At 46.9% G+C, this 23,666-nt stretch overlaps 1 protein-coding gene across 7 annotated transcripts in view; it reads left to right on the forward strand.

The window, feature by feature from the left end:
• TRAPPC9 (trafficking protein particle complex subunit 9) overlaps positions 1-23,666 on the forward strand; it is a 541,182-nt gene that overhangs the window by 349,350 nt on the left and 168,166 nt on the right. For all 7 annotated transcript variants that reach the window (XM_072733818.1, XM_072733819.1, XM_025985035.2 and 4 more), the window contains one exon: positions 13,482-13,592. In XM_072733818.1, the coding sequence (XP_072589919.1) occupies positions 13,482-13,592 (111 nt within the window). The remainder of the gene's footprint in view (positions 1-13,481; positions 13,593-23,666) is intronic.

The raw sequence follows: 23,666 nt of genomic DNA on the forward strand, positions 1-23,666 counted from the left end.
TTTTTAAGAAGGCATGAAAAGAACTTGATGTGGAATGAAAAGGTTTTTCAAGAAATGGTGCTGGAAGAACTGGATACATATGTGGGGGAAAAAATAGCTTTCCCCTGTAGATCACATCACATACAAAAATTCATTTGAGATGGTTTCTAGACCTAAATGAAAAAAACTATAACCCTTTTCAAAGAAAAAGTAACAAAGTATCTTTGTAACTTTGGTGCAAAGATTTCTCAGATGGGATCAGAAACTAGTAACCATAAAACAAAGTTGATAAAATGGATTTTGTTAAAATTAAAAACTTCACCTCATCAAAAGGCAAGCTGCATGCTGGGAGAAAATGTGTGCTACATATTTGTGCCACAGAAGTCTTGTATCTGACATACATCGTGAAGTCTTTAAAAATAGACACTGAGACCATCAAAAAATGGGCAGAAGATTTGAGCAGATATTCACAAAGGAAGGTATACAGATGGCTCATACTTACCTGAAGGTACTCAACATCACTCATCATCAGGGAAGTACAAATTATAACCACAGTTAGATGCCACTGTCTACCCTCTAATGACAGACTGACGATTCCAAACGCTGGTAAGAACGTGAAACAGCTGGAGGCTCCGTAAATTACTTCTGGGAGTATAACATGGCACCAACACTTCACACATTGGTCAGGCAATTCCTCATGGAGTGTGGCATCTACCTACCCAAAGACCTAGCAGGTACTTGCTCAAGAGAAATAGACATTTATATTCACAAAAGGATTCCTACAAGAATTTTCATAACTGCTTTCTTTGTAATAACCCCAAACTGGAGACAACTCCAAATGCCTGTCGGCAGTGGAAGGGATAAACGATCTGTGACATACCCATGCAGAGGAATAGTCTTCAAATAAAATGAGCTACTGGGATGTGCAACAACATGGAATAATCTCAAAATCATGATGCTAATCTCTGTATGACTCCATTTATACCAGTTTCTAGAACAGGAAAACTCATTGTCTGGAAAAAGAAGTCTGAACCGTGGTTGGCCATAGGTTGAGGTTGGCCCAGGGCAGGAATTGACTTGTGGGGATCAGGTTGCTGACTGTCCCACTTTGCCTGGGACTTCCCAGGTCTTAGCTCTGAGATACTCTTGCCCCCGGAGAGCTGGCAGTGCCGAGCAAACTTCAGCAGGTTGTCACTCTAGAAGGAAGAGTGTCTTTTTGAGCTGATGAAATGTTGTGTATCTTGATGGAGGTGAGGGTTACAGGATTGTAGGCAAACATAAAGCTCATTATTTCATTGTATCTAAATTATACCTTGACTTTAAAATTTTGTTGCTCATGTGTAAAAGATACGTATATAGGAACGCCTGGGTAGCTCAGCAGTTGAGTGTCTGCCTTAGGCTCAGGGCATGATCTCGGAGTCCCAGGATTGAGTACCACCGCGGGCTCCCTGCAGGGAGCTTGCTTCTCCCTCTGCCTGTGTTCCTGCCTCTTTCTGTGTGTCTCTCATGAATAAATAAAATCTTTAAAAAGTGTGTGTGTGTGTGTGTGTGTGTGTGTGTATACATATACGTGTGTATATACACATATGTGTGTGTGTGTATACACACATAAATACTGGAGAAGCCTGGGAAGGTGGCATAAGAAATGAACCAGTGTCCTAATTCTTGAAGAATTAGGGTTTTACCACCTATTCCCCACCCATTCCCTGGGAGGAGTAGGGGAGTGTTGCCAACATGGGGCTTCTGTTTCCTTGGCCAGATTTTGTGCTCTGTGCAGTCCTGAGCCAGGTTTTTAATCATGGACCTCAAGGCTCGGCACCTGTGGCCCATGGCCACATGAAACTAAAGAAATGTTTGAACGAGTATAGGAAGTCCTTGACTTAACGATGACTTGACTTAGGATTTCTTAACCTTAAAATGGTGTGCAAGTGATCCGAATTCAGTAGAAACCATTCTTGGAACTTGGAATTTGGATGTTTTCCAGGGCCAGTGATGTGTGGATACTTGCTTGTCATTCTGGGCAGAGGCAGGGAGCTGTGGCCCTCAGTCAGCCAGTGTCGACAGCTGGCAGACTGGCAGCCGTTCTGCACACACACGGCCCTTCTGTTTGTCACTTTGTAGCACAGAGTTCAATAAATTACATGAGATACCATAAAATAGGCATTGCCAGATGTTTTTGCCCAACTGTAGACTAATGTAAGTGTTCTGAATGCATTTAAGGTAGGCCAGACCTAGTGTGACATTTGGTAGGCTAGTGCATTCAACACGTTTCAACTTAGGATATTTTCAACTTATGATGGGTTTATCGAGACATAACCTCATCGAAACAAGAAGAAGATCCATAGGTGTAAAATACCAAGACTACATTTATTCAGATGTCTCTTGTGTAAAAGGCATGACTTTAAAAAGAAATTATTTAGGCTCTATTTTCCTTAGAGACCCATATAAATCACATGGCCTAGAATATAGCAGAATTATCATGCATTTAATTTGGGCATTCAATTTTTGCACTTTATTGAAGTTGACGTGACACAGTGTATTGTGAATTCATTATTTTCCATCTTGCTCACAGATGAAGATTTTTTTGTTAGCATCGTGTCATTTTAGAGTCAGGCATCCCCAGAGATGTCCTATTTCCACACATTTGCATTATAAACGAGGTCCAGAGACGTTATGTGATTTGCCTGGGTCCTCACAGCTTGCTGGTGACAGACTGGCATCCATGTATCATGGCTTCAAGGCCTCTGCAGCACAGCCAGCTGGATGACCTGCTGTATGTGGGGCCTGTGTGGAGATTCAAGCTGATTTTGATGCACAAAGAAGCCACATAGACATCAAAAGATCACTGTTGCTGGCATAAATGGAACCTCCTCTACTCTGAAACCAAAATACAAATGGATATTCCATCGTTTTGCTCCTTGGGATGGTTTGTGTATCTGTTCCTCTCATGAATATTGATAATTTATGAAGTTTTTCTCACTGGTAGTTTTTAAATGAGAGTGTTTTAAAACGGAGAAAAAGGGGGAAGGGAAATCCTATTTATTCAGGGCCTACTGTATTCTCGGGAGTGTCCTGGGTCTGTTGGGCTCGATGTCCCTTTAAACTCCAGAGAACCCTTTGAAGTGGGCATTGCTGTCTGGGGATGTCGCTGTAACCTGAGCTGCAGGTCTGTGAGTGGAGGAGATGTGGTGTGCATTAGAACGTTCTTGGCACCCAAACCCAGGCTTTCTGCCAGCTGTCCTCTGAACGGGGAGTGCTCGGTTCTTTATTCTGCCCCTTACCCCTGCCACATCTTTGGAGGACCTGGCTCCCCCAGGTCCACCTTCCTGCCGCTGACTGCGGTGCTCAGCGTGGTCCTGCTCACCTCACTGGGCTGTTACTAGAAGCAGGTTATGCCATGGAGGAGGCAGGTGCGTTCTTGACAGCAAAGCACAGTATAGATGGGGGGGGGGGAGGTGGGATTCTCATGGCTCTTCTCCCCTCTTCTCCCTTGGGTGTACATGGGTCTCAGCTGACTTTTATTTAGGAGATCAGTTATTTTGAGATTGATTTTTTTTCTTTTTAATACAAAGCTGGTTGGTATGTTGTTAGGGACCAGATTGAAATGGATTGGGCTATGCCACCCCTGTCTCTGTGCCCAGCCCTCCTCTCTCCTGGGGAGCAATCTTTTTCTAGCCTGTTAAAATAAATGATCCAATCTCATGCATTGCTACTCTGAGTTATGTGAAAAATACTCTCCTCTGAGCAGGGCATAGGGTGTAATCATTATTACATTATTAATAGAAATCATACCACTTGACACATCACAGCACTTATCCCTGGCCACTTAGATATATTCCATTTCCCCCCATGGGGTAAGACAGCTCAACCCCGTGGGGAACATGTGCTCACAGACTCATAATAAAGGCAATCTTAATGTTGGGTTTTATCATGGTCGATCTTTTTCAAGTTGCTAGGTTTATTTATTAAGTTGGTTTTAAGTTTAACAAGAATTTAGAATTTTAACAAGCGCGAGGATTCAGAAGGAAATGTACCTGTATCTGATTTCAGATTTTGATTCTACTGCTTATTTGCACTGCGGTCTTGAGCAAATGGCTTTTATTTCTTTATCTTGAAGCAGAGATAACATTGATCTTGCAGAGTTGTGGTAGGGTCTGCAAAATGTATGTGAAGTACTAACATCTAGTGCCTGATGCAAGGTAGATAATTGCAAATGGGCGGTCGTCCTTTTTCTTGCTTGTGTGTGCACATGTACGTGTTCTAATTGTGTGCCAGATTCAAGGGAGAAGGGGGTGAATTGGTGATTTGAACACAGAACAAACAGCTTTGCTGCAGCAGGCCCTACGGACTTCCTTAGGCTGTCACTCAGCTCAGCACACCTGGGAGGTCTGTCTGCCTGTTCCCCACCTTCCCGTCTGCTCCCTGCAGGCAGGCGCTTCTGGACTCACTCTGTGTCGGTAGCACCAAGCCAGTAACATAAGCAGTCGGTACTCAATGGAATTGTTAAAGAGATGCTACAGTGGGGATGTGAACAGTGTGTGGTGGGAACTTTGAAGAAAACGGCTGAATTTGCATGGGGTGGTTATAGGAGGTCTGACAGGAGTTCTTTGGGGAAGTGGAGGCAGGACAGTTCACGAGGTCCCATGATGGGGAGTCATGGGCAGGGCGGGGTGCTGGGGTGGACCGTGGCGGCTGCTGATGGGGCTGTGTCTTAGCCTGGCGTGGCCCCGCCTGCCCAGAAGCACCAGAGAGCAGCTTCATCTTTTACACAGGAGTACTTATTACCAGCTACACATAGGAAGGAAAAGACTCTTTCCTCCTCCTCTCCTGAGAGGACAGGAAATGAAATGACGTTTAAAATTCTGTTGGTTTGATTCAGACCTGAATCACTTTTTTCAATTTATTTTGTAACAGTTATAGATTTATAGGAAGTTGCAAAAACATACAGAGTGATCCTATGCAGCCCACATCCCACCTTCCCCAGTAGGATATAAAATAGGTCTGCAGTTGGGAAATGTGGGAAACAAATATTGAGAAAATTACCTGAAGTGCCAAATTAAGACCTCCCTTTGTAATATTTAATGAACTTTTCAAATTTTTTTTCTAACATAGAGACAATAGCAACGTATTTAACATCAAGGAGACGTAGTAGGCCATGAGAGGACCGGTCCCCCGATACAGAGCTCCTGGAGAGCTGTGCTCTGTGCTTTGCTCTGGTGTCTGTGCTTGGGAGAGCCCCATGTGTCTCTGACGCAAGCTGCCCTGCTCCCTCTTTGGTACTTGTATTGTTTAGATGTGGCTCTCAGTGGGGGCTACACATCTCAGGTTCTCCAGGAGGATGGTCCAGCGCAGAGTGGGGGACTCACCTTCTTGCCGTGTGTGAGGGGCCGACGGGTGGTCCAGCTAGTGAACCCATCTAGGTGGGCCATGAGACAGGGAAGCCTGCCGCTGCATCAGTGCCCCTCTCTTGGTGGTCACTGAGGCAGGGCTGTGAGGAGTGCCCAGGGGACACAAGGAGGGCTGCCTTGCTTCTTGGAGAACCTATCTGGCTGGTGTTGCCGGCCACACACAGCCCTTCTGCCCCCAGGTGCCATGGCAGTTTGGTGAGTTAGCATGACGTGTTGGAGGGAGCTTTATCTACCCTGCCACCCCAGCACCTGTTGGCTTGTATCCTCTGAAATGATGAGCACACCTTTCATTGTCTTTCCACCTGTTAACACCGACCTATGAAGGCCGGGAGGTCTGTCATGGGCTGGAGCAGCTGGATGTTCCATCTAGATTGGAACTGACTCTATTTAGCACTCTCTGGTTCCAGGTACCACCTCCCAGTGACTACCTCTCATTTTTCTGTTTCTGTTCACTTGAGGGGACTTTTATGTCCTACTATAAGAAGTATTAAACCATTAAAATCAATAGTTTTAAGTGATTTGTATTTTATCATAGATGGTTGTGTCATGAAATGTTACATACTGGTGTTCATTGTATAACAGTAAACTTAATTAAGAAAGTTAAAATGTTTCTATTTAACAAATAATTTACACTAATATATTTTAAAAGTCTGATTTTTAGACTTCAATTAAAAGTGCCTATGTCATGGGGTGCCTGGGTGGCTCAGTTGGTTAAGCATCTGTCTTCAGCTTCAGCTCAGGTCATGATCTTGGGGTCTGGGATTGAGCCCCACATAGGGCTCCCTGCTCAGCAGGGAGTCTGCTGCCCCTTCCTCTGCTTATGCTCTCACTTTCTCTCAAATAAGTGAAGTCTTAAAAAAAAAAAAGTACCTATGTCATGTTTGATTTAAGGATTTGAACATACGTATAAAGGTAGATTCTATAAAAGCAACAGTTGGCCAGAGTTTTATTTGCAACCTTATGTTTAGAATTCTTGCGTTTTGCATTTTTAAAGTTTTACTGGTTTGTTTGTTTAATCATAACAGAGTGAATTTCAAGTGGTGACGCATGAAGCAATTTCAGGTAGCTATTTGCAAGTACTTTTCTATAAGCAATCCTGTTTGAATTCGGCTTGTCGTCATTCCCAGAAAATGAAAAGCCACATTGGACGTGCTCATCATTATGTGTTATCTTTGTGAGGCGCAGGTGTCCTTATGTGCCCAGCTCACATACCTGGTGACAGTCACCTGAGACTCAATCTCACACTCCTCTTCCTGGCTCCTGTCTCTTACCCATGGTCTGTTATGGGTACAGGTTGGGCGATACAGCGGAGACTGGGTGGTGGGGTCTTCTCCGCTGCTGTGGCGCGGTGCTGGTCTGTTGGAAGATGAAACAGTGCTGCGAGCGAGCCGTGAGCGTGTTTTCTCTGAGCGCCAGGGGCTCCTGAAAACACTGCGTCCTGGACGCTCAGCCTCTCAAATGTGTGCTTTCTATTTAAGCATCTTTATTGAAACGTCATTTACATACCATACAGTCCACCCACTTAAACTGTAATTTAGTGTTTTAGTAGACTCAGAGTTGTTCAGTCATCACCACAGTCTAAATTTAGAACTTTCCATCCTCCCAAAAGAAGCCCCATACCCGTTACCAGTGGCTCCCATCCTCCATCCAGGCAACTGCAAATCTATTCTCTGTCTGCAGATTTGTCTGTTCTGCATATTTTATGTAAGTGGGATTATGCAGTGTGTGACTGTCTTCTTTCACTTAGCGTAATGTTTCCAAGGTTCACCCACAGTGAAGTATCACGCCATTTATTTTTAGGGCTGAATAATATTCCATTGTGTGGATATATTACGTTTTGTCTATCCATTCATTAGTTGATGGACATTTGGGTTGATTCCAGTTTGGAGCCATTATGAATAACAGTCTTTTGAATATTTCTGCACAAGCTCCTGTGTGGATAGGTTTTTATTTCTCCTGGATATACCTAGGAGTGGAATTATTGGATCATATGGCAACTCTATATTTAATTATTTAAGAAGCTGCCAGACTGTTTTGCAAAGTGGCTGCACCATTTTGCATTCCCACCTCAGTATTTGAGGGTTCCGGTTTCTTCACAGTCTTGCTGATATTTGTTATTGTGTGTCCTTGCAATTATGGCCATCCCAAATATCTTGTAGGGAAGTTTTTAAAACAGTATTTAAGAACTTATTAAATGAAATGTTAGAAACAGAGATCCTTCCTGCCATCTTCAAATTGGGTACTGATTTTTTTCTGGAAAGAAGACATATTGAGAAAATAAGGCTTACAGGATTTTGATAAAAGACCACATGGTTTTGGCCAGTGGTGTATGTGGCCATCCCTGCATGTTTCGGTTTTGTGTTTGCTCACTTGACTGTACTCCTTGGAATGACTGAACACTAATGTTTGGATCCTGGGTGGCCCCAGAGATACCGGATTCTGGGGGGTTGAGGAGAGAAAGAGCACTGCTTACTTTCTGGTTGAGGCACCATGGTTTTTAGGCAGACTCAGACCTTGGCGTGGGAATTTCTCATGCTCACTTTTAGCTGAGTCAATATTGAATAATTAGCTGGGATTGCTTTGTTGGCAGGGTTGTGTGCTTTCCCTTTGCTGCTCCGCTGACAGCTACCAAGCTAATAATAAGCACCACCTCTTGTGTCTATGTAATATTCTGCTTCAGTTTTTTTCCTCCTTATAATTTAGTAAGGCACTTTCACCTATTTTTCCATTAGAGCCTCCTAATAATTTTATGATATAGGCACTCTTGCTCCCCTTGGGGAAAAACTAAGGCTCAGAGAAATTAAATGACTTGCCTAAGATGTTACAGCCACCAAGATACAAACTGATGTTCACAACAAATGTTATGCACTAGAGCTCATTAGATTCATTATGATGTTAATTTTTAAATTCCATCAATCTAAAAAAACTTAAATTGACACACAATAAAATTGACTTTCTGATGTACAGTTTTATGAATTCTAACTCATAGATTCATGTGTTCACTACAGTCAGGATAAAAACACCCCCAAACATTCATTCATCGTGCTACCCCTTATAATTTTAGCCTGCCCCACCCCTCAGCAGTGACCACTGATCTGTTCTCCATCACTGTCTTGACTTTCCCAGAATGTTATATAAATGGAATCATGCTATATGTAAACTTTTTTCAATGACCGTATTAATTTTGAGATCATCCGATATTGTTGAACATATCAGTCCTTGGATTTTTTTTTTTTTTGTCATTGTTGCGATTTCCACTATATAGGTGTACTGTAGTTTGTGAATTCTCTCATCAGTTGAAGGATATTTTGGATTGTTCCTACCTTTTTGCGATTATGAATAGAGCTGCTGTAAATACCTGTGTATAGTGATTTTATGAACATAGTTTTCATTAGAAATTTTTTTTCATGGTCTAGAATAGGGTCTGTCTTCTGGTGAATGTTGCTGAATGCTTGAGAAGTATGTGTGTTCTGTTGTTGGGTGGAGTAGTCTCTAAGTGTCAGTCAGATCCAGGTGGTTGATAGCGTTGTTTCTTCTATATCCTCGCTGATTTTTTTTTTTGAATCCTCACTGATTTTATGTCTACTTGCTGTGTCAGATTGCTAAGAGAGAAATGAAGTCTTCAACCCTAACTTTGTGTATTTCTTCTTTCAGTTTTTTTCTTCATGTATTTTTGAAACTTCTGAATCTAGGTGAATTCTTATGTTAAGAGTTATTATATGTTTGTAGTGAATTAGTGCTTTTATCATTATATAACTTTTCTCTTTATCTCTGCATATTTTTCCTGCTCTGAAGTATACCCTGAAGTGTCTGATACTAATATAATACTCCAGGTTTTTTTTTAATTAAAATTTGTTTGGCATATTTTTTCCATTCCTGTATTTTTAGCCTATCATTAAAGTGGATTTTTCTAGATAACATCCAGTTCAATCTTGTTTTCTTAGTCTATTCTGACAATTTCTATTAATTATAATGTTTAGACCTTTATTATACTTAATATAATTCTTGAAATGTTTGGATTTAGGTTTACCTATTTTGTTTCTACAGGATTTATACATTTATTTATATGAGCTATTTGAAATTTATTTTTTAACATTTAGTTATTAAATCTCTTTGTTTTTTTAAAGATTTTATTTATTCATGAGAGACACAGAGAGAGAGGCAGAGACGTAGGCAGAGGGAGAAGCAGGCTCCCTGCAGGGAGCCTGATGTGGGACTCGATCCCAGGACCCCGGGGTCATGCCCTGAGCCGAAGGCAGATGCTCAATCACTGAGCCACCCAGGCATCCCAATTAAATCTACTTGAAATTTATTTTTGTTCATGGCGTGAGGTAGGGATATAATTTATCTGTGTGTCTGCATATTCATGCGCACCAGCACTATTTATTGAATCTTCTAATTAATCAATACTCCTACTTCAGTCATTTATCTAGTTGCCTTATATTCGTAGATCTGTTTTGGGGCTAATTTTTTCCACTGATGAATTTGCATATCATGGCCCCAGCAGTGCCTTCATTATACAGTTTTATAACAGTTCTTGATACCTAGTTGGCCAAGTCCCTTCCAAACATCTTCCTGACCATTGTTCTGTATATTCTTGGCCCCTTGGTCTTACATACAAATTTTAAATCAGTGAGTCAACTTTGATTAAAACTGAAACTTTGTTGGGATTTTGTATTTGATTTCATTGAATTTATAGACATTTCAAAAGAGGTGACTTAATTAAAAATATTGTCTTCCCATCCTTGAACATAATACATTTCTGGGTTTATTCATCACCTTTAATACTATTCTATAAAACTTTTAAACTATTCTCCATAAACATTTCACAGTTTTAAAATTTTTTTTAAATTTTTTATTTATTTATGATAGTCACAGAGAGAGAGAGAGAGGCAGAGACACAGGCGGAGGGAGAAGCAGGCTCCATGCACCGGGAGCCTGATGTGGGATTCGATCCCGGGTCTCCAGGATCACGCCCTGGGCCAAAGGCAGGCGCCAAACCGCTGCGCCACCCAGGGATCCCCATTTCACAGTTTTAAAAAGATTTATTCCTAGATGCATTGCTACTATAAATACACTTTCTTAAAAATTATTTTGTAACTTTTTAGTTGATAAATAGAGTGTTATTGATTGTGGGGTGTGTCTTTACCTGCTACTCAACAACCTTTTGAATGTGTTTTTCCTCATTTTGTAGAAATGACTAAAGGTTTTATTTTGTAAACTTACCTCCTCTTTCCCAGCCCTCTCTCATGACAAGAGTGCGATTTCCATGAAAGTGGTGTTCCATTTTTCTTGTTCCCTTCCATATTCCTAGAGCCTGGAACAGTACCTGGTACACAACAGGTGCTCAGCAAATGTTGTATTCCTTAGAGGAAGTAATACAGTTCCTAATTCTTAACAGAGGAAACGGTGTACACTCGCTCAATGGAGCTGGGTTTGCATGTGCTTCTCCTTTGCCTGGAATGTGTGTCTCCTGTCCTCCCGACAGCGTCATCCCCTCCCCAGGCAGATGCACCTGTCCTTCTAAGACTCACTCCAGTCTAGTTCTTCAAAGCTTTCCTGGGTTTCTATATACTTTAGAAGGATTGAACCAGAAAAAAAATAAAACAAAGCAAGCTAGAATTAAAAGTAACTGTGTTCTCAAATGGAGCATAAAACTGAAGAAAATCATCCAGAGTGTTACAGAAAGATACACAGAGTAAAGGACATTTTGGTGGGTACAAAATGCTCCTTTAGGAGTTTAGGAAAAGCGAATTAATTTATGAGTGATAGAAAGCAGAGATCTGCCAGGACATTGTGATGCCAACTATTAGGAGGAACAGAAACTGTGGATCAGGAGGTCCCCACATTCAGTGAGTCAGAAGAAATAGAGGACGCAGAAATGGGTGTACTGTTCATTCCCATGCCGCTTCCTAGCTACTGCATTCTGTGAGCAGAAACAACGTATATTGGAGTCTTTTCTTCCTTGCTTTTAAAAATCACTTCAATTTTCCTCCTCTGATAAATGTTTTATGAATTCCCATTCCTGATGAAAGATTTTGCTGTGATTAAAGATTTCATGAAGTTATGACAAAGGCAGAATAGATCTTCATTCTTGAAAGCTCATTTTTCTGTGAGCGGAGTGAAGAGGCCTCTTGTACGCAGCTGTCAGAGCTAATGAATATTTTCCAAGTGCTGAACCTCTAGGGGAAACACTCCCACCCAAAGAACCTAGAATCAACCAGTGTGAACCTGCTTTTCCGAAGATGTGTGGTACAACACCTCACAGCAATACACAGCAGAAACGAGAAAGCTGCTGCTTTACCTTCCTCCCCTGAGCGTGGGTTACATGTACGCAGCTTGAACAATCGGTGTTTCACAGATGCCTGTGGCCTTCTGATGGTGGTGGTGTACGTGTGTGTGCATGCACATGTGTGTGCATGTGCACACGCCCCTAGTCAGGGCACTGCACGCTTCTCCATCTCAGTTCCCTTCTCTGGAAGGAACAGACAACAAGGTTTGGAATATTTCTTTCTTTTTTTAAATTTTTTTTAATTTTTATTTATTTATGATAGTCACAGAGAGAGAGGCAGAGACACAGGCAGAGGGAGAAGCAGGCTCCATGCACCGGGAGCCCGATGTGGGATTCAATCCCGGGTCTCCAGGATCGCGCCCTGGGCCAAAGGCAGGCACCAAACCACTGCGCCACCCAGGGATCCCTGGAATATTTATTTCCACCTACGTGAAAAGCACAGGATTTTGAGGTGTGAGTCTGCAGTGTCGGTCACCTTGCTGGCGTTGTGGCCGTACCCTTCACTTTCCTTTCCTGTAAACGGGTCTGGGGAGGACAGGCTCCCTGGGTGTCAAGATAAAATGAAGTACAGGCAGCTCTGGCACACATGGATGTTTGCCCTCTGCCCTTCCTTTGCTAGCAGCAAAGGCTGGAGACATAAATTTGAGAATTGAGATGCCCATTGGAGGGTCACGTTCTAAAGACACAGTAAGCTGAAGAAGACCCAGAGCAGAGATCCTTCTCCGAGTCTTTCTTTTTTTCCATATGAACAAGTACTTACCGAGTTCTGGGATGGTTTCTGCATCTGCTCGGTCGTGGGCACACGGGTCCCGTTCAGATCAGCGCACACTTACTGATTCCTTGCCATGTGCCCGCTGCGGTACATGGTATTTAAGATACTGGGTGGGCTTCAGGCAAGCTTTAACTGTAGTGGGCATCTAACAGATGGGGGCTAACACATGACGCATGTGGGGTTGGTTTTTGTTGATGAGTCCGGAGGCCACTTCAGCTACTGACGATATCATGGCTCCCAGACTCCTCTTGTTCATCTCGGGGCAGGGTGGACAGGAGGAGGGAATGAGGAGGCTGAAGGGTGAACACCTTCTCTCGGGGACAGGTCTTCTTACTTGGGAGAGAAAGCCTCCTTATTGGCTAGAGCTTTATCTCATGGACCCCTCCTGTGGCAGAGGGCCCTGGGAGCTTGGGTGTGTTTGCTTACCTCGTGGACCAGAGAAATCAAAGCAGTGGAGCTTTCAGGAGGGTGGGAGTGAGTAAACCTGCAGTATCTTCATGGCTCTGAAGAGGAGGAGGGTGTAGTCTGTAAGGCTCCAGCAGGTGCATACACAGATACCTGGGATACCGTTCTCCACGTGCAGCTGCCCAGCACCTTGCTTCCGAACCTGCGGAAGTCAGCAGACATCTGACTTCGACACAGAGGTTATTGACCAGTTATCACCTGTATGGCACATGCTGTCCCCTGGTTGTCTTACTTCCGGGTCAGGTGTCCTGGTCCTCACATACACGAGGGTTGGGGATCTTGGGTTACCTTCCCAGGGCCACTTGGTGTGTAAAGGGCACACTGGATTGTAAGCGTGTGTCCCTGGGACCAGGCAGGATCTGATGCCCAAACCGATTTTGCAGAGTTCACAGTTAGCTCAGAGTGAGCCTCTATAATCCTTTATGTCCAGGGCATGTGACATTTTGATACACTGCACCTCTGACATCCTCAAGCAGTGGGAGGCCTTTTGAAAGGAGAAAAAGCCTAAGTTGCTCTCATCTTTGGCTTCTAGAAGATCCTCAACTTTCTTTTGTCTTCTGTGCAGTACCCGGCAGTGCCATCTGCTCCTGGATGTCTTCAACTCCACAGAGCACGAGCTGACCGTCAGTGCCCGGGGCAATGAGGAGCTCATCCTGCATGCGGGCGAGTGCCAGCGGTGAGTGTCTCCACCTTGCCACATGCCACCTCTCCCTGCGTCTGTCATCCCTGTTGGGAGGCTCCAAGATAACCCTCCCTCTGAGATACCAGAGGAAAGGCAGTCTTATTTCCCTCTTAGGGGAATTGTGGTCATGATTCAGGGTCGGTGAAAGAATCACAAGTGGCTCCAGATTGGAGGCAAGTGTGAAGTCAGAGTGAAGCTGAGTAGTGTCCCTCTAAGGACAGTAGCGCATGCTTTCAGGCACCACCTCTCAGGACACCGAAGCACCTGGGCAAGACTTCACTTTTAAATTCTTAGAGCTATATCTGGGAAGAGTTGGCAATGATTGTGGGACCTGCATCCATACCTGTAGGAAGTCCCTTGGAGGATTCCACAAAAAGACAAGCAAGGCTCAGACGTCTGGGAGAGGTGAATCGCCCCTCCAAGCCCAGTCCCCAAGGGCAAAGAGGTGGCTCCACCGAGCCCTGGCCCAGAGTCAACCATGGGACCCCGTAGCAGGAGCTGAGTTGGAAGTGAGAGCTAAGAGTGAAGCCAGGCCAGGAGGGCATGTCCCGAGGTGGGTAGAGTTCCCTGACTTTGGGAAGAAGTTCCTTTGCTCTGGGGCTCCATCCCCAGGCCCGCCCACTGTCACCCAGGCCTCTCCCCAGGTCACCCACTGTGTCTCCCAGCCCAAGATGGATATTAGGGCCATACCTGTGTAGACGGAATTATAGTTGGGATTAGATGTAGGTGGAATACAATTTTTATTTATTTATTTATTTTTAAAGATTTTATTTATTCATGAGAGACACACAGAGAGAGGCAGAGACACAGGCAGGGAGCCTGATGTGGACTTGATCCCAGGACTCCAGGATCATGCTCTGGGCCCAAGGCAGACACTTAACCGCTGAGACACCCAGGCATCCCTACAATTTTTATTTTTAATTACAAAATACTTTCTGCATGGAGAAAATGATTTACAAACCAGTGTACACATGTCCCAGATGTAAGCTCTTTGTTCCTGAGGTTATATTTGCCCCAGATCTCTGTCTCTTTCTTTCTCCCTCATTCCTTTCTCTTGTCTGTGTCTTTCTCTTATTTTAAGGAAATAAAATGATAAAAACCAGCTAACATTAACACAGTCAGTGGGGGAAATGTAAATTCAAGCCACAGTGAGACTCCACTCCATACTCATCAGAGCAGTAGAAGTAAGAGATCCTACGGGGCTGAATGTTGGTGCGGATGCGAAGCCGCCGGAACTCTCAGGCCTTGTCAGGAATGTGAATGAGTGTGGCCGCTTTGAAGAGGGTCTGCAGTTTCTTATAAAACTAAACATACACCTACTCTGTGCCAGCAGATCCAACTCCAGTAATTTATTCAGGAAAAATTTAAATGTTTGTTCACAAAAAGACCTACACAAGAATGCTCATAGCCAAAAAATAGAGCCCAGATGTCCATAACGGGAGAGTGGAGAAGCAAAGGGTGGCACTTTTCCTGCACATGGAATAAACCTAGCACATTCCTAATCATCAGTAGGACGACCCCAGGAATGTAACACGGAGTGAAGGAAGCCTCCCCGAGAAAAGCAGGTACCGTGGGATTCCATTCACCTCAAGTCCCCAAATGAGCAAACTGTCTCCTGTGGAAAGAGCAGATCGCTGTCTGCCTCCGGGGAGCTCGGGGTGGGGTTTGAACAGGAAGGGGGGGGGGTGTGATTTTCCATATGAGATCTGTGGTACAACCTGGTAGTTCGGTGTGTGCTACATGTGTGTTTGCATTTGTTTTTTTGTTTTTGTTTGTTTGTTTTTTAAAGATTTATTTTTTCATGAGAGACAAAGAGAGGGAGGTGGGGAGGGAGGGAGGGGCAGAGACACAGGCAGAGGGAGAAGCAGGCTCCCGGCAGGGAGCCCGATGCAGGACTCGATCCCGGGACTCTAGGATCATGCCTTGGGCCAAAGGCAGGTGCTAAACCACTGAGCCACCCAGGGATCGAACATTTGTTAAAAATTCAGTAAGTGTGCACTTGATTTATGCATTTCATCATAAGTCAATTTTATATCAAAAGAAAAACTGTACGCAAATGTTGAGGTCTAAGTGCAGATATGCCACTGGAGGCTTTGGAGGATTGCACAGTATCGGCAGTGGTCTTTGGAATGCCTGAAAAATAAGATTAATGATGGTAAAGAGGTGGAATGTGGAGAGACTGGGTGATAAGGCACATCGAGTAAAATGTTAATGGAGCAGACTCTTCCGAGGGGCATATAGGGTGTTCTCATATAGGAATTCTTTCAACGTTGTCTTTGGCATTCTTTGTAAGAAAATGTGTGTGGGGGGGGAGATGTCTGAAAGAATAAATGGAAGAATAGCTCAGTCCTCACCGTCGCCCCATCTTCCTCCTTGGGGGGTTTGCAGTCTCAGAGGCGATGGAATCATTCATACCATGTTTTGCTACTTTTATTATATTTATATCTACAACCAAACATTATTTTCAGAGTTTTTTTTATGACAAGCAGTTCTATATCACATATGTCTTTTTAAAAATATGTCTTTTTATAACTTTAAATCAGCATTATGCTTTGGAGATAAATATAAATCCGGTTCTCTCCTTTTGACTGCTATTTATATATTGTTGCATGAATACGCCACTTTATCCGTTTCCGTGCTAATCCACTCCCAGGTTGCTTCAGTGTTGCCATTTAATGCGATTATTGTTAATGATGCCTGTGGATGCAGAGTCAGGCCCTGTGGCCCCTGGGAGGACCGCTGGGGGCTGATAGTTGGAAGCTTGAGGCCTGGTGACTTGGGGGTGGGGGGCATTCGTGGCCTCCTTGGAGAGGAGCCAATAGACGTCCCTGGAGGTGTCCCTGTCCAGGCCCTGCAGAGACTGGCTGTGTGGGGGCTCCTGCTCGTGTGTCTGGCACCGGGGGCAGGGCTGGCCCCTTTGTAGGGTGTCTGTGCAGCCCCGGGGTCTCCACCCCCCGCAGCGCTCAGGGCCCAGCGCTATTCTCCAAATCGTGCAGGAAGCTGTCTCTGCTCTCTGCCTCTCTTTGTCTGGATGTTTTGATGTGGTCTGAGATCCCAGAGGACATAAATCTGCTCGTCGTATGACACTGACATGAGACCGGTTATTATAAATTATAAATTGTTAAACTTGTTCTCAGCCGACTTGTTCGCGTCGGTGGAAGGCTGACTGATGCTGGCAGTCCCACTCGCAGATAATCACAAATTAGTCTTGTGCTTCAGGCTTCCTCATTATTGACCTTTTTTTTCTTAAATTCTCATTTCTCAATGCTCCTAGCTCACACATTCTTTATTCATTCATAAAATATTCACCCAACAAATATTGATACTTGGAGATCTTGCTCTGCAGTGCCTGCACCAGGCTCTGGGAGTGCCGGGGTGAACAGGGACCCCACCCACCCAGCCCGGGAGCTAGGTGTGACCAGGGTGACGAGTGTCTCTTGCAGCCAGGCGCCTGCCTGACAGGGTGTCTTGCTGGCCTGCGGTGGGCCTGGTAAACCAGAGGTTGGAAGTCATCTCTGCCTCTGGTCCCACTATCCCCCCTAACCCGTGTTGAGTGCCGAGGAGCCCCGTTTGTGTGTGTTGGAGGGAGGACGCAGGGAGGCATTTCCCTTCCCCTTTCCAAATGTCGCCGGCCTTGCCTGGATCAGATCAGACAGTCTGGGGAGGGCACCCTGGTTCTTCAGGTCTCACAGATCAGTTCTGCTGGAGGAAGCAGAGGTAGTGGAGCCTGACCTGGCAGCCCCGAGAGCGCCTTGCAGACCATGGCCCTGGATGTCGTCCCCATATATCCAGGCCGGCCCCTCAGTACCCTGTTCCTTCCCGGAGTCCTGAGCTCAACCAATCTTTTGCCTCTTTCTTTCCCCCATGGGGAGCCGTCCCCAGCACACCTCAGGCTGTGCCTCCTGCTGAGGAAGTCACTCACTGGTGACTCCAGTTTAATCCCTCCACCTGCAGGCGATGATCCCACTGCTGCCTGGGAAGTGGGCGGGTGGATGGAGCTTCCTGCTGGAGGTGGCACAGCCTGGCCTGTGATGAAAGGCCATGGTCCTGGGGTTAATGTGGCTGTCGCTGTTCTTCCCCAGACCCAGCCATCCCTGGGCCAAGAGGCATTGAACTTCCTCTTAAGGGTGGCCTGCCCTTTAGGAGAGGGACCAACTCTAGTCTACTATGCTTGTTAGGGAGCCGGTGCTGCTCCTCCCCTCCTGGTAGAAAGGGGTGACCTCACTTTACCCAGGACGGAGCACGTGTCCTCAGAAGCGTGAAGGAACAGCGTGCCTCCCAGTGGAAGAGACAGTGGAAGGCAGCTACTGAGCCCGTGTTTGGAGTCATGGTGCTTCCGTGGGAGGTTTTGTCTGTATTTTATAGATAAGCACGCTGAGTACCGTGATGGGAGTCACTCGGGGGGCCCCGCATCTGTCTGCCTCCACAGCTGTGCTTGGAATGGTGCCTGGAGGTTACGAACCAGCTCCGTTCCTCTGTCCTCTGGCGCTCTGGTGAGTTGTGAGCAGCAGTGTGAAGTCCACCATGGAGTGTAGAGGCTGGCAGAAGGATAGATGGAGAAGCACACTGGGTTCTTGGCTTCCAAGGTGTTCATGAACTCATTCCACAAATATTCCCGGAGTGTCCGGCTGGTGCCAGGCCCTGCCGGGAGGTGAGACAGTGAGCAAAGATGGCACTGCTGTGTCCTCACGGCCCTTCTGTGTCGGTGTGGAATAAAGGTGCACAGACAGGCAGTTGGCCTGCACAGTGTGGGGAACTGAACACGCAGGAAGAAACCTGGCCCACACGGGGTGAGGGGCGGCTGGGAAGGCTTCCTGGAGGAAGGGCTGCTGATGTGGAGCAGGACGGCTGGGTAGGAGTGAGCTGGGGCTGGAGTGCAAGGGGACGGTAGCCCAGGTGTGGGATAGCGTGCTCTCAGGAGTGGTGTGAAGGGGCTCCCGGTTGAACACTCTCATTCTTAGGTTGGAAACACCACTCGTGTTACCATGTTTCCTCAAGATCTCTTCCTAATCTTACAAATTAAAATTGGACATTTCAGCAAATGGGCGTAGAAAGTACCGTCTCAACTTCCCGATTTCCTCTTTAGAAGGTCCTGGAGCATGGTTGGTGCTTCCATTCTGTAATCAGGGACCGTGAGTTAAGTTCACTTTTGCCAACATGATTGGGACGCTCGGACTGTAGTGATGACGTTTCCTGGGCCTCCATCAGTCGCCAATTGGAGACGTCGCCTGCCAGCCTGGCAGCTGGGTGCCCCTGGCAGCATCATTTTCCTCTGACGGGCGGCGTGCCGCACACACCACTTTCACAGGCAGCAGTGTGTCTGTGCCTCACAGTGGTTCAAGCGTGAGCATTGTGCCCCTTTTTGCTTCTAGGAAAGAGAGGTCAAAACTTGCCAAGGGTCCTGCAGTTGGTCGCCACTGGAACCCCGGGCAGCCCATTGCCCACCGGGCCTTTCCGCAGGGGCTGTCTGCAGCTCTCGAGGCTGCATGCCCCAGAGTCTAGTTTCAGAAGATGACCAGAAACCGTAGAAAGCTTTTCTGAATGAAATAGCATAAACTTTCGTAAGAAAAGACACTCTTGCCAGCAGCAGATTTACTGGTAAGCAGATGATAATTATTGTGGGTTTTTTTGTTTGTTTTTTTTTGCTCATTTGTCAGACCATTAGTATTAAATAACATGATCACCCTCGTTTATGTTTGCCTCTTTTTAATCTCGGGTAATAGCTGCTATTGCATGCTTCAAGCCACCCCGTATTGTATCCCCATCACACGGAGGCAGCACCGCCTGTGCAGCGGGCCCCGCAGTGACATGTCTGGGCGCCGCCTCCCCGGGGAGGTTGCTGGCTGGCCGTGAGCAGAGCCACCAGGTCACACGCACCCTACCATGGCCGTCACGCCCCCGGAGGGCAGGGACGGGCTCCCCAAGCACGCTGCACCTCCGCAGCTGTGGAACTTCACCTTGACACTGTCCCGGTGGCCGAGGGGCCGGGCGGGGGCCCCTGCAGAGTCTCCCATCGCGCTCGGCTGTGGCTGGGCCTACCGATCATCTCTGGTTCAGCCCTCCTTCTCCTGCCTCTCTGGTGCTCTTGGATTTTTAGCCTTTTAGCTCCTCTAGGTTTTGATTTCTTCCCTGGTCACAGGAGAGGCCGGAAAATGTTTGCCGCAGGAACCAATGAGCGAGCAGAGGGATGACACCAGAGGTGCTGCTGGTCCAACGCCTGCATCCGTTGCGCTGCTTCTCGCCCTCGGCAGTGTCTTCTCGCGTTGCTGTCCTGACCGCTGTCATCACCCCTCAGGTGGCCTGCGAGGAGCCACCAGGGTCCCCTCCTCCTCCAGTGCTTTGGGCTGTGATCTCACACAAGGCTTCACAGGCGCGTGGAGGCAGGGACGGTGATGGCACGGTGAGGCCTGCGTGGGTGCCCGCGGGTGATGGTGATCCCGGTGCAGCCCTCCCCGCCGCCACGTTGCAGGTTCCTGGGTACCCACGCCTAGAACAGCCCAAACTCAAACCCCTGTTCCCCCTCCACTGCCCGTAACCTGGTTCAGCTTCTTGGAACACCCTGGAGAACCACGTGAGGCACCCTGGAAACACCTCATGGGTGGTGGCCCTGTGCCCCTGCTGGCTGTTACAGTTGCTGCCCATCCTCCATCCAGGGGGGTGCACTCTGCCCCTTGCTCTTGATGAGCCTGTGTCTTTGACCCGGGTGGACCCCCTGCCGTTGTCTCCATTGGAAGGCTTTGGGGATTTTCTTTTTCAAACTAGAAAGAATATGGGAGAGTCTTTCAGGAGCGGCTTCCAGAAGCAAGGAGAAAGAATCTTGATGTGTTCTCGTCCTTTCAGCTGACCGATGGGGAAACTAAGGCTCAGGTCCATTTAGCAGGTGCTGGGCAGGGTGATGGTGGAACTGGGTGTTCCATCCCCTGTCCAGAGCAGCCTCCACCTCCCTCATAAGGAACAGTCGGCGAGTTCGCAGACGGCTCTTGAATCGATGGGAGCCCTGAGGATTGGTGGGCAGCAAGGAGAAATGCTGGAGTCCAGCCTGGAGGAGCAGTTGGGTCCCAGAGTCAGCACCTTGGGACATGCAGCTGTTTGCTGACTCGGATAGAGAAGAAATTCCTTCTGTGAGGAAAGGAAAACACTGGATTGGATCCATACCCCATGCGGCTTTCTCGTCCTCAGAAACCTTAGAGGTGTCTTGGACGCTTCTGTTCTGTGTGCCTGACCGGAGTCTTCCCTCTTATCCAGGAGGTGGCCCGTCCTCACAGGTGCCCCCGCCCCTGGCTGCAGGCCGCCTGGAGCTGCTCTGTCCCTCTGACCCAGGTCTGTACCCACCTGTGTCCAGGCCCAGCCACTGCCTGGCTCAGCTGTCCTGGGCAAGTGGCTGGGCCTTGGTGAACTTCCAAGCACTTTTCTTTATTTTATTTTTTTCACTTTTATTTAAATTCCAACATAGTTAAGATACAGTGTAATGTTAGTTTCAGTTTTTCCATATATCACCCTGCTGCTCATCAAGACAGGTGCCCCCCTTGGGACACCTGGGTGGCTCAGCAGTTGAGTGTCTCCCTTTGGCTCAGGGCGTGATCCCAGGGTCCTGGGATCGAGTCCCACATCAGGCTCCCCGCAGGGAGCCTGCTTCTCCCTCTGCATGTGGCTCTGCCTCTCTCTGTTTCTTTCATGAATAAGTAAATTCATTTAAAAAAAAAAGTGCCCCCCCCCTTAGTCCCCATCACCTGCTTCTGCCATCCCCCACCCACGTCCCTTCTGGTAATCATGGGTTTGTTCTCTAGAAGAGTCTGTTTCCTGATTTCCTTCTCTCTCTCTCTTTTTCCCCTTCGCTCATTTGTTTTCTTTTTTCTTAAAGCCACATATGACTGAAATCATATGGTGTTTGCCTTTCTCTGATTTCACTTAGTGTAATACTAGCTCCATCCATGTCTTTGCAAATGGTAGGATTTCATTCTTTTTTATAGCTGAATACTGTCCCATTATATACACACACCATATATAGTCTATCTGGACCACATCTTCTTTATCCATTCATCAGTCAGTGGACACTTGGGCTGCTTCCTCTGATTTGCCTCTTGTAGATAATGCTGCTATAAATATCAGGGGTGCAGGTGCCCCTTTGAATTAGTGTTTTTTGTGTTCTTTAGGTAAATACCTACTAGTGCAATTGCTGGGTCATACGGTTGCTCTACTTCTACCTTTTTGAGGACCCTCCACACTGTTCTCGGGAGTGGCTCCACCAGCTTGCATTCCCACCAGCAGTGTAAGAGGGTTCCCCTTTCTCTGCACCCTTGCCGACACCTGTTGTTTCTTATGTTGTTGATTTTAGCCATTCTGACTGGAATGAGGTGGTATCTCATTGTGGTTTTGATTTCTGTTTCCCTGAGGCCAAGCGATGTTGAGCATATTTTCATGGGTCTGTTAACAATCTGGATGTCTTCTTTGGAGAAATGTCTGTTCATGGCTTCTGCCCATTTTTAAATTGGATTATTCATTTATTGGGTGTTGAGTTTTATTAAGTTCTATATAGGTTTTGGATACGAACCCTTTATTAGATACGCCATTTGCAAATATCTTCTCCTGTGGGCTGCCTTTTACTTTTGTTGATTGTTTCCACAACTGTGCAGAAGCTTTTTATTTTGATGAAGTCCCAATAGTTTATTTTTGCTTTTGTGTCCCTTGCCTTCAGTAACATATCTAAGAAGAAGTTGCTATGGCCGAGGTTGAAGAGGTTGCTGCCTGTGTTCTTCTCTAGGGTTTTTACGGTTTTAGGTCCAAATGCTTTTTTTTTTAAATGGGGGCATGATGCCTGTTACATGTTGTTAGAAATCCTGGCATCAAGCCATGTCGAGTGCGTGGTGCCACCCGCAACCCACCGTGGGCACTGCACAGGTGGGAGGCCGTCACTCTCCAGTTCTCTTTGTCATGCCTCGGAGTCGGTTCCCAGCAGTCTAGTCACCTTGGCTGGAGCACGCCTCAGCCCAGGGAGGGGTATGCATTTGAGGTCTCGTGGGGAAGATGACGGTCCTAGGGTTTTGCTCAAGGAAGTAGTTGTTCTTTGGAGCCTCGTTTCCCTGGCTTCTCAGTGTGTCTGAAGTAGAGGCAGAGAAAGTCCTCATCTATCAGGAGTCAGAACCACAGAGAGGATTTAATATAAAGAATTGTTACTGAGGCCTGAGCTGGTAACCAGGTAACTGTGAGTGTGGAGCGCACCAGTGAGGCTCTGGTGTAGCAGCTGCGGGAAGCATCACCGTCCCTGGGGCTGGGGGCCCAGGCAGGGTCGGGGTTATTGGAAGCTGAGGTCTGTTGGCGTGGAGCTGACATGCAGCACTCTAAGGGGCGCCGGAGGCCTGAGGCCTGGGGTCTCACAGGGGAGATGCCAGGTTGCTGGGCTGTGCCTGTCGGAACAGGGGACGGAAGGGCAGCCCCCGGGAACAGACAGGAAGCTGTAGAGGGAGCCTATCCCTCCTTGCACCTCCCACAAGGCTGGGAGAGCAGGGACATGGCTTGCAGAGTGACACCTGCAGGGCTCGCACATCATGCCCTGCCTACAGCCAGCTCTGCCGCAAGCTCTCTGGTCTCCCAGCTGTGATTGTCTTGTTCCTCTGCACATCCCTGGGTTCTCAGGGGGTGTTTATTTTCAACTGCACACTCTCACTCCTGCCAGACTAGAGGGCCCCAAGCTGTGTTGCATATTGTGATTACAGGGACCTTTGAAAACGAGCAGTGCCTCTCCCCACCTAACCCCTTCTCCCCACCTAACCCCGTGTCCTGGCCTGATTGGTTGGGTGCCGTCCGGACACTAGGATTTGGGACTAACATGCGGCCAAGTGCAGGAACCACGGGGCCAGACAGCGAATTTTTGGAGAGCAGTTTGTATTTTGGTTGTTCTCGAAGATCTCCCCTCCTTGTTCCAGCGTCCAGCACACAGTAGGTGCACAGGTGACATGAGGTTGCGAGCAGGTCTGCAGGAGGCAGGCTGCGGTGTCCTTCCTGGTGGCTCTCCTCTTGGGGGTCTGAGGCTTTCATCGTGCAGCTCCAGGATGCAGCCTTGGATGCTGA

The sequence above is a fragment of the Vulpes vulpes genome, chromosome 13 (assembly GCF_048418805.1).
Source record: "Vulpes vulpes isolate BD-2025 chromosome 13, VulVul3, whole genome shotgun sequence".
Taxonomy (NCBI): domain Eukaryota; kingdom Metazoa; phylum Chordata; class Mammalia; order Carnivora; family Canidae; genus Vulpes; species Vulpes vulpes.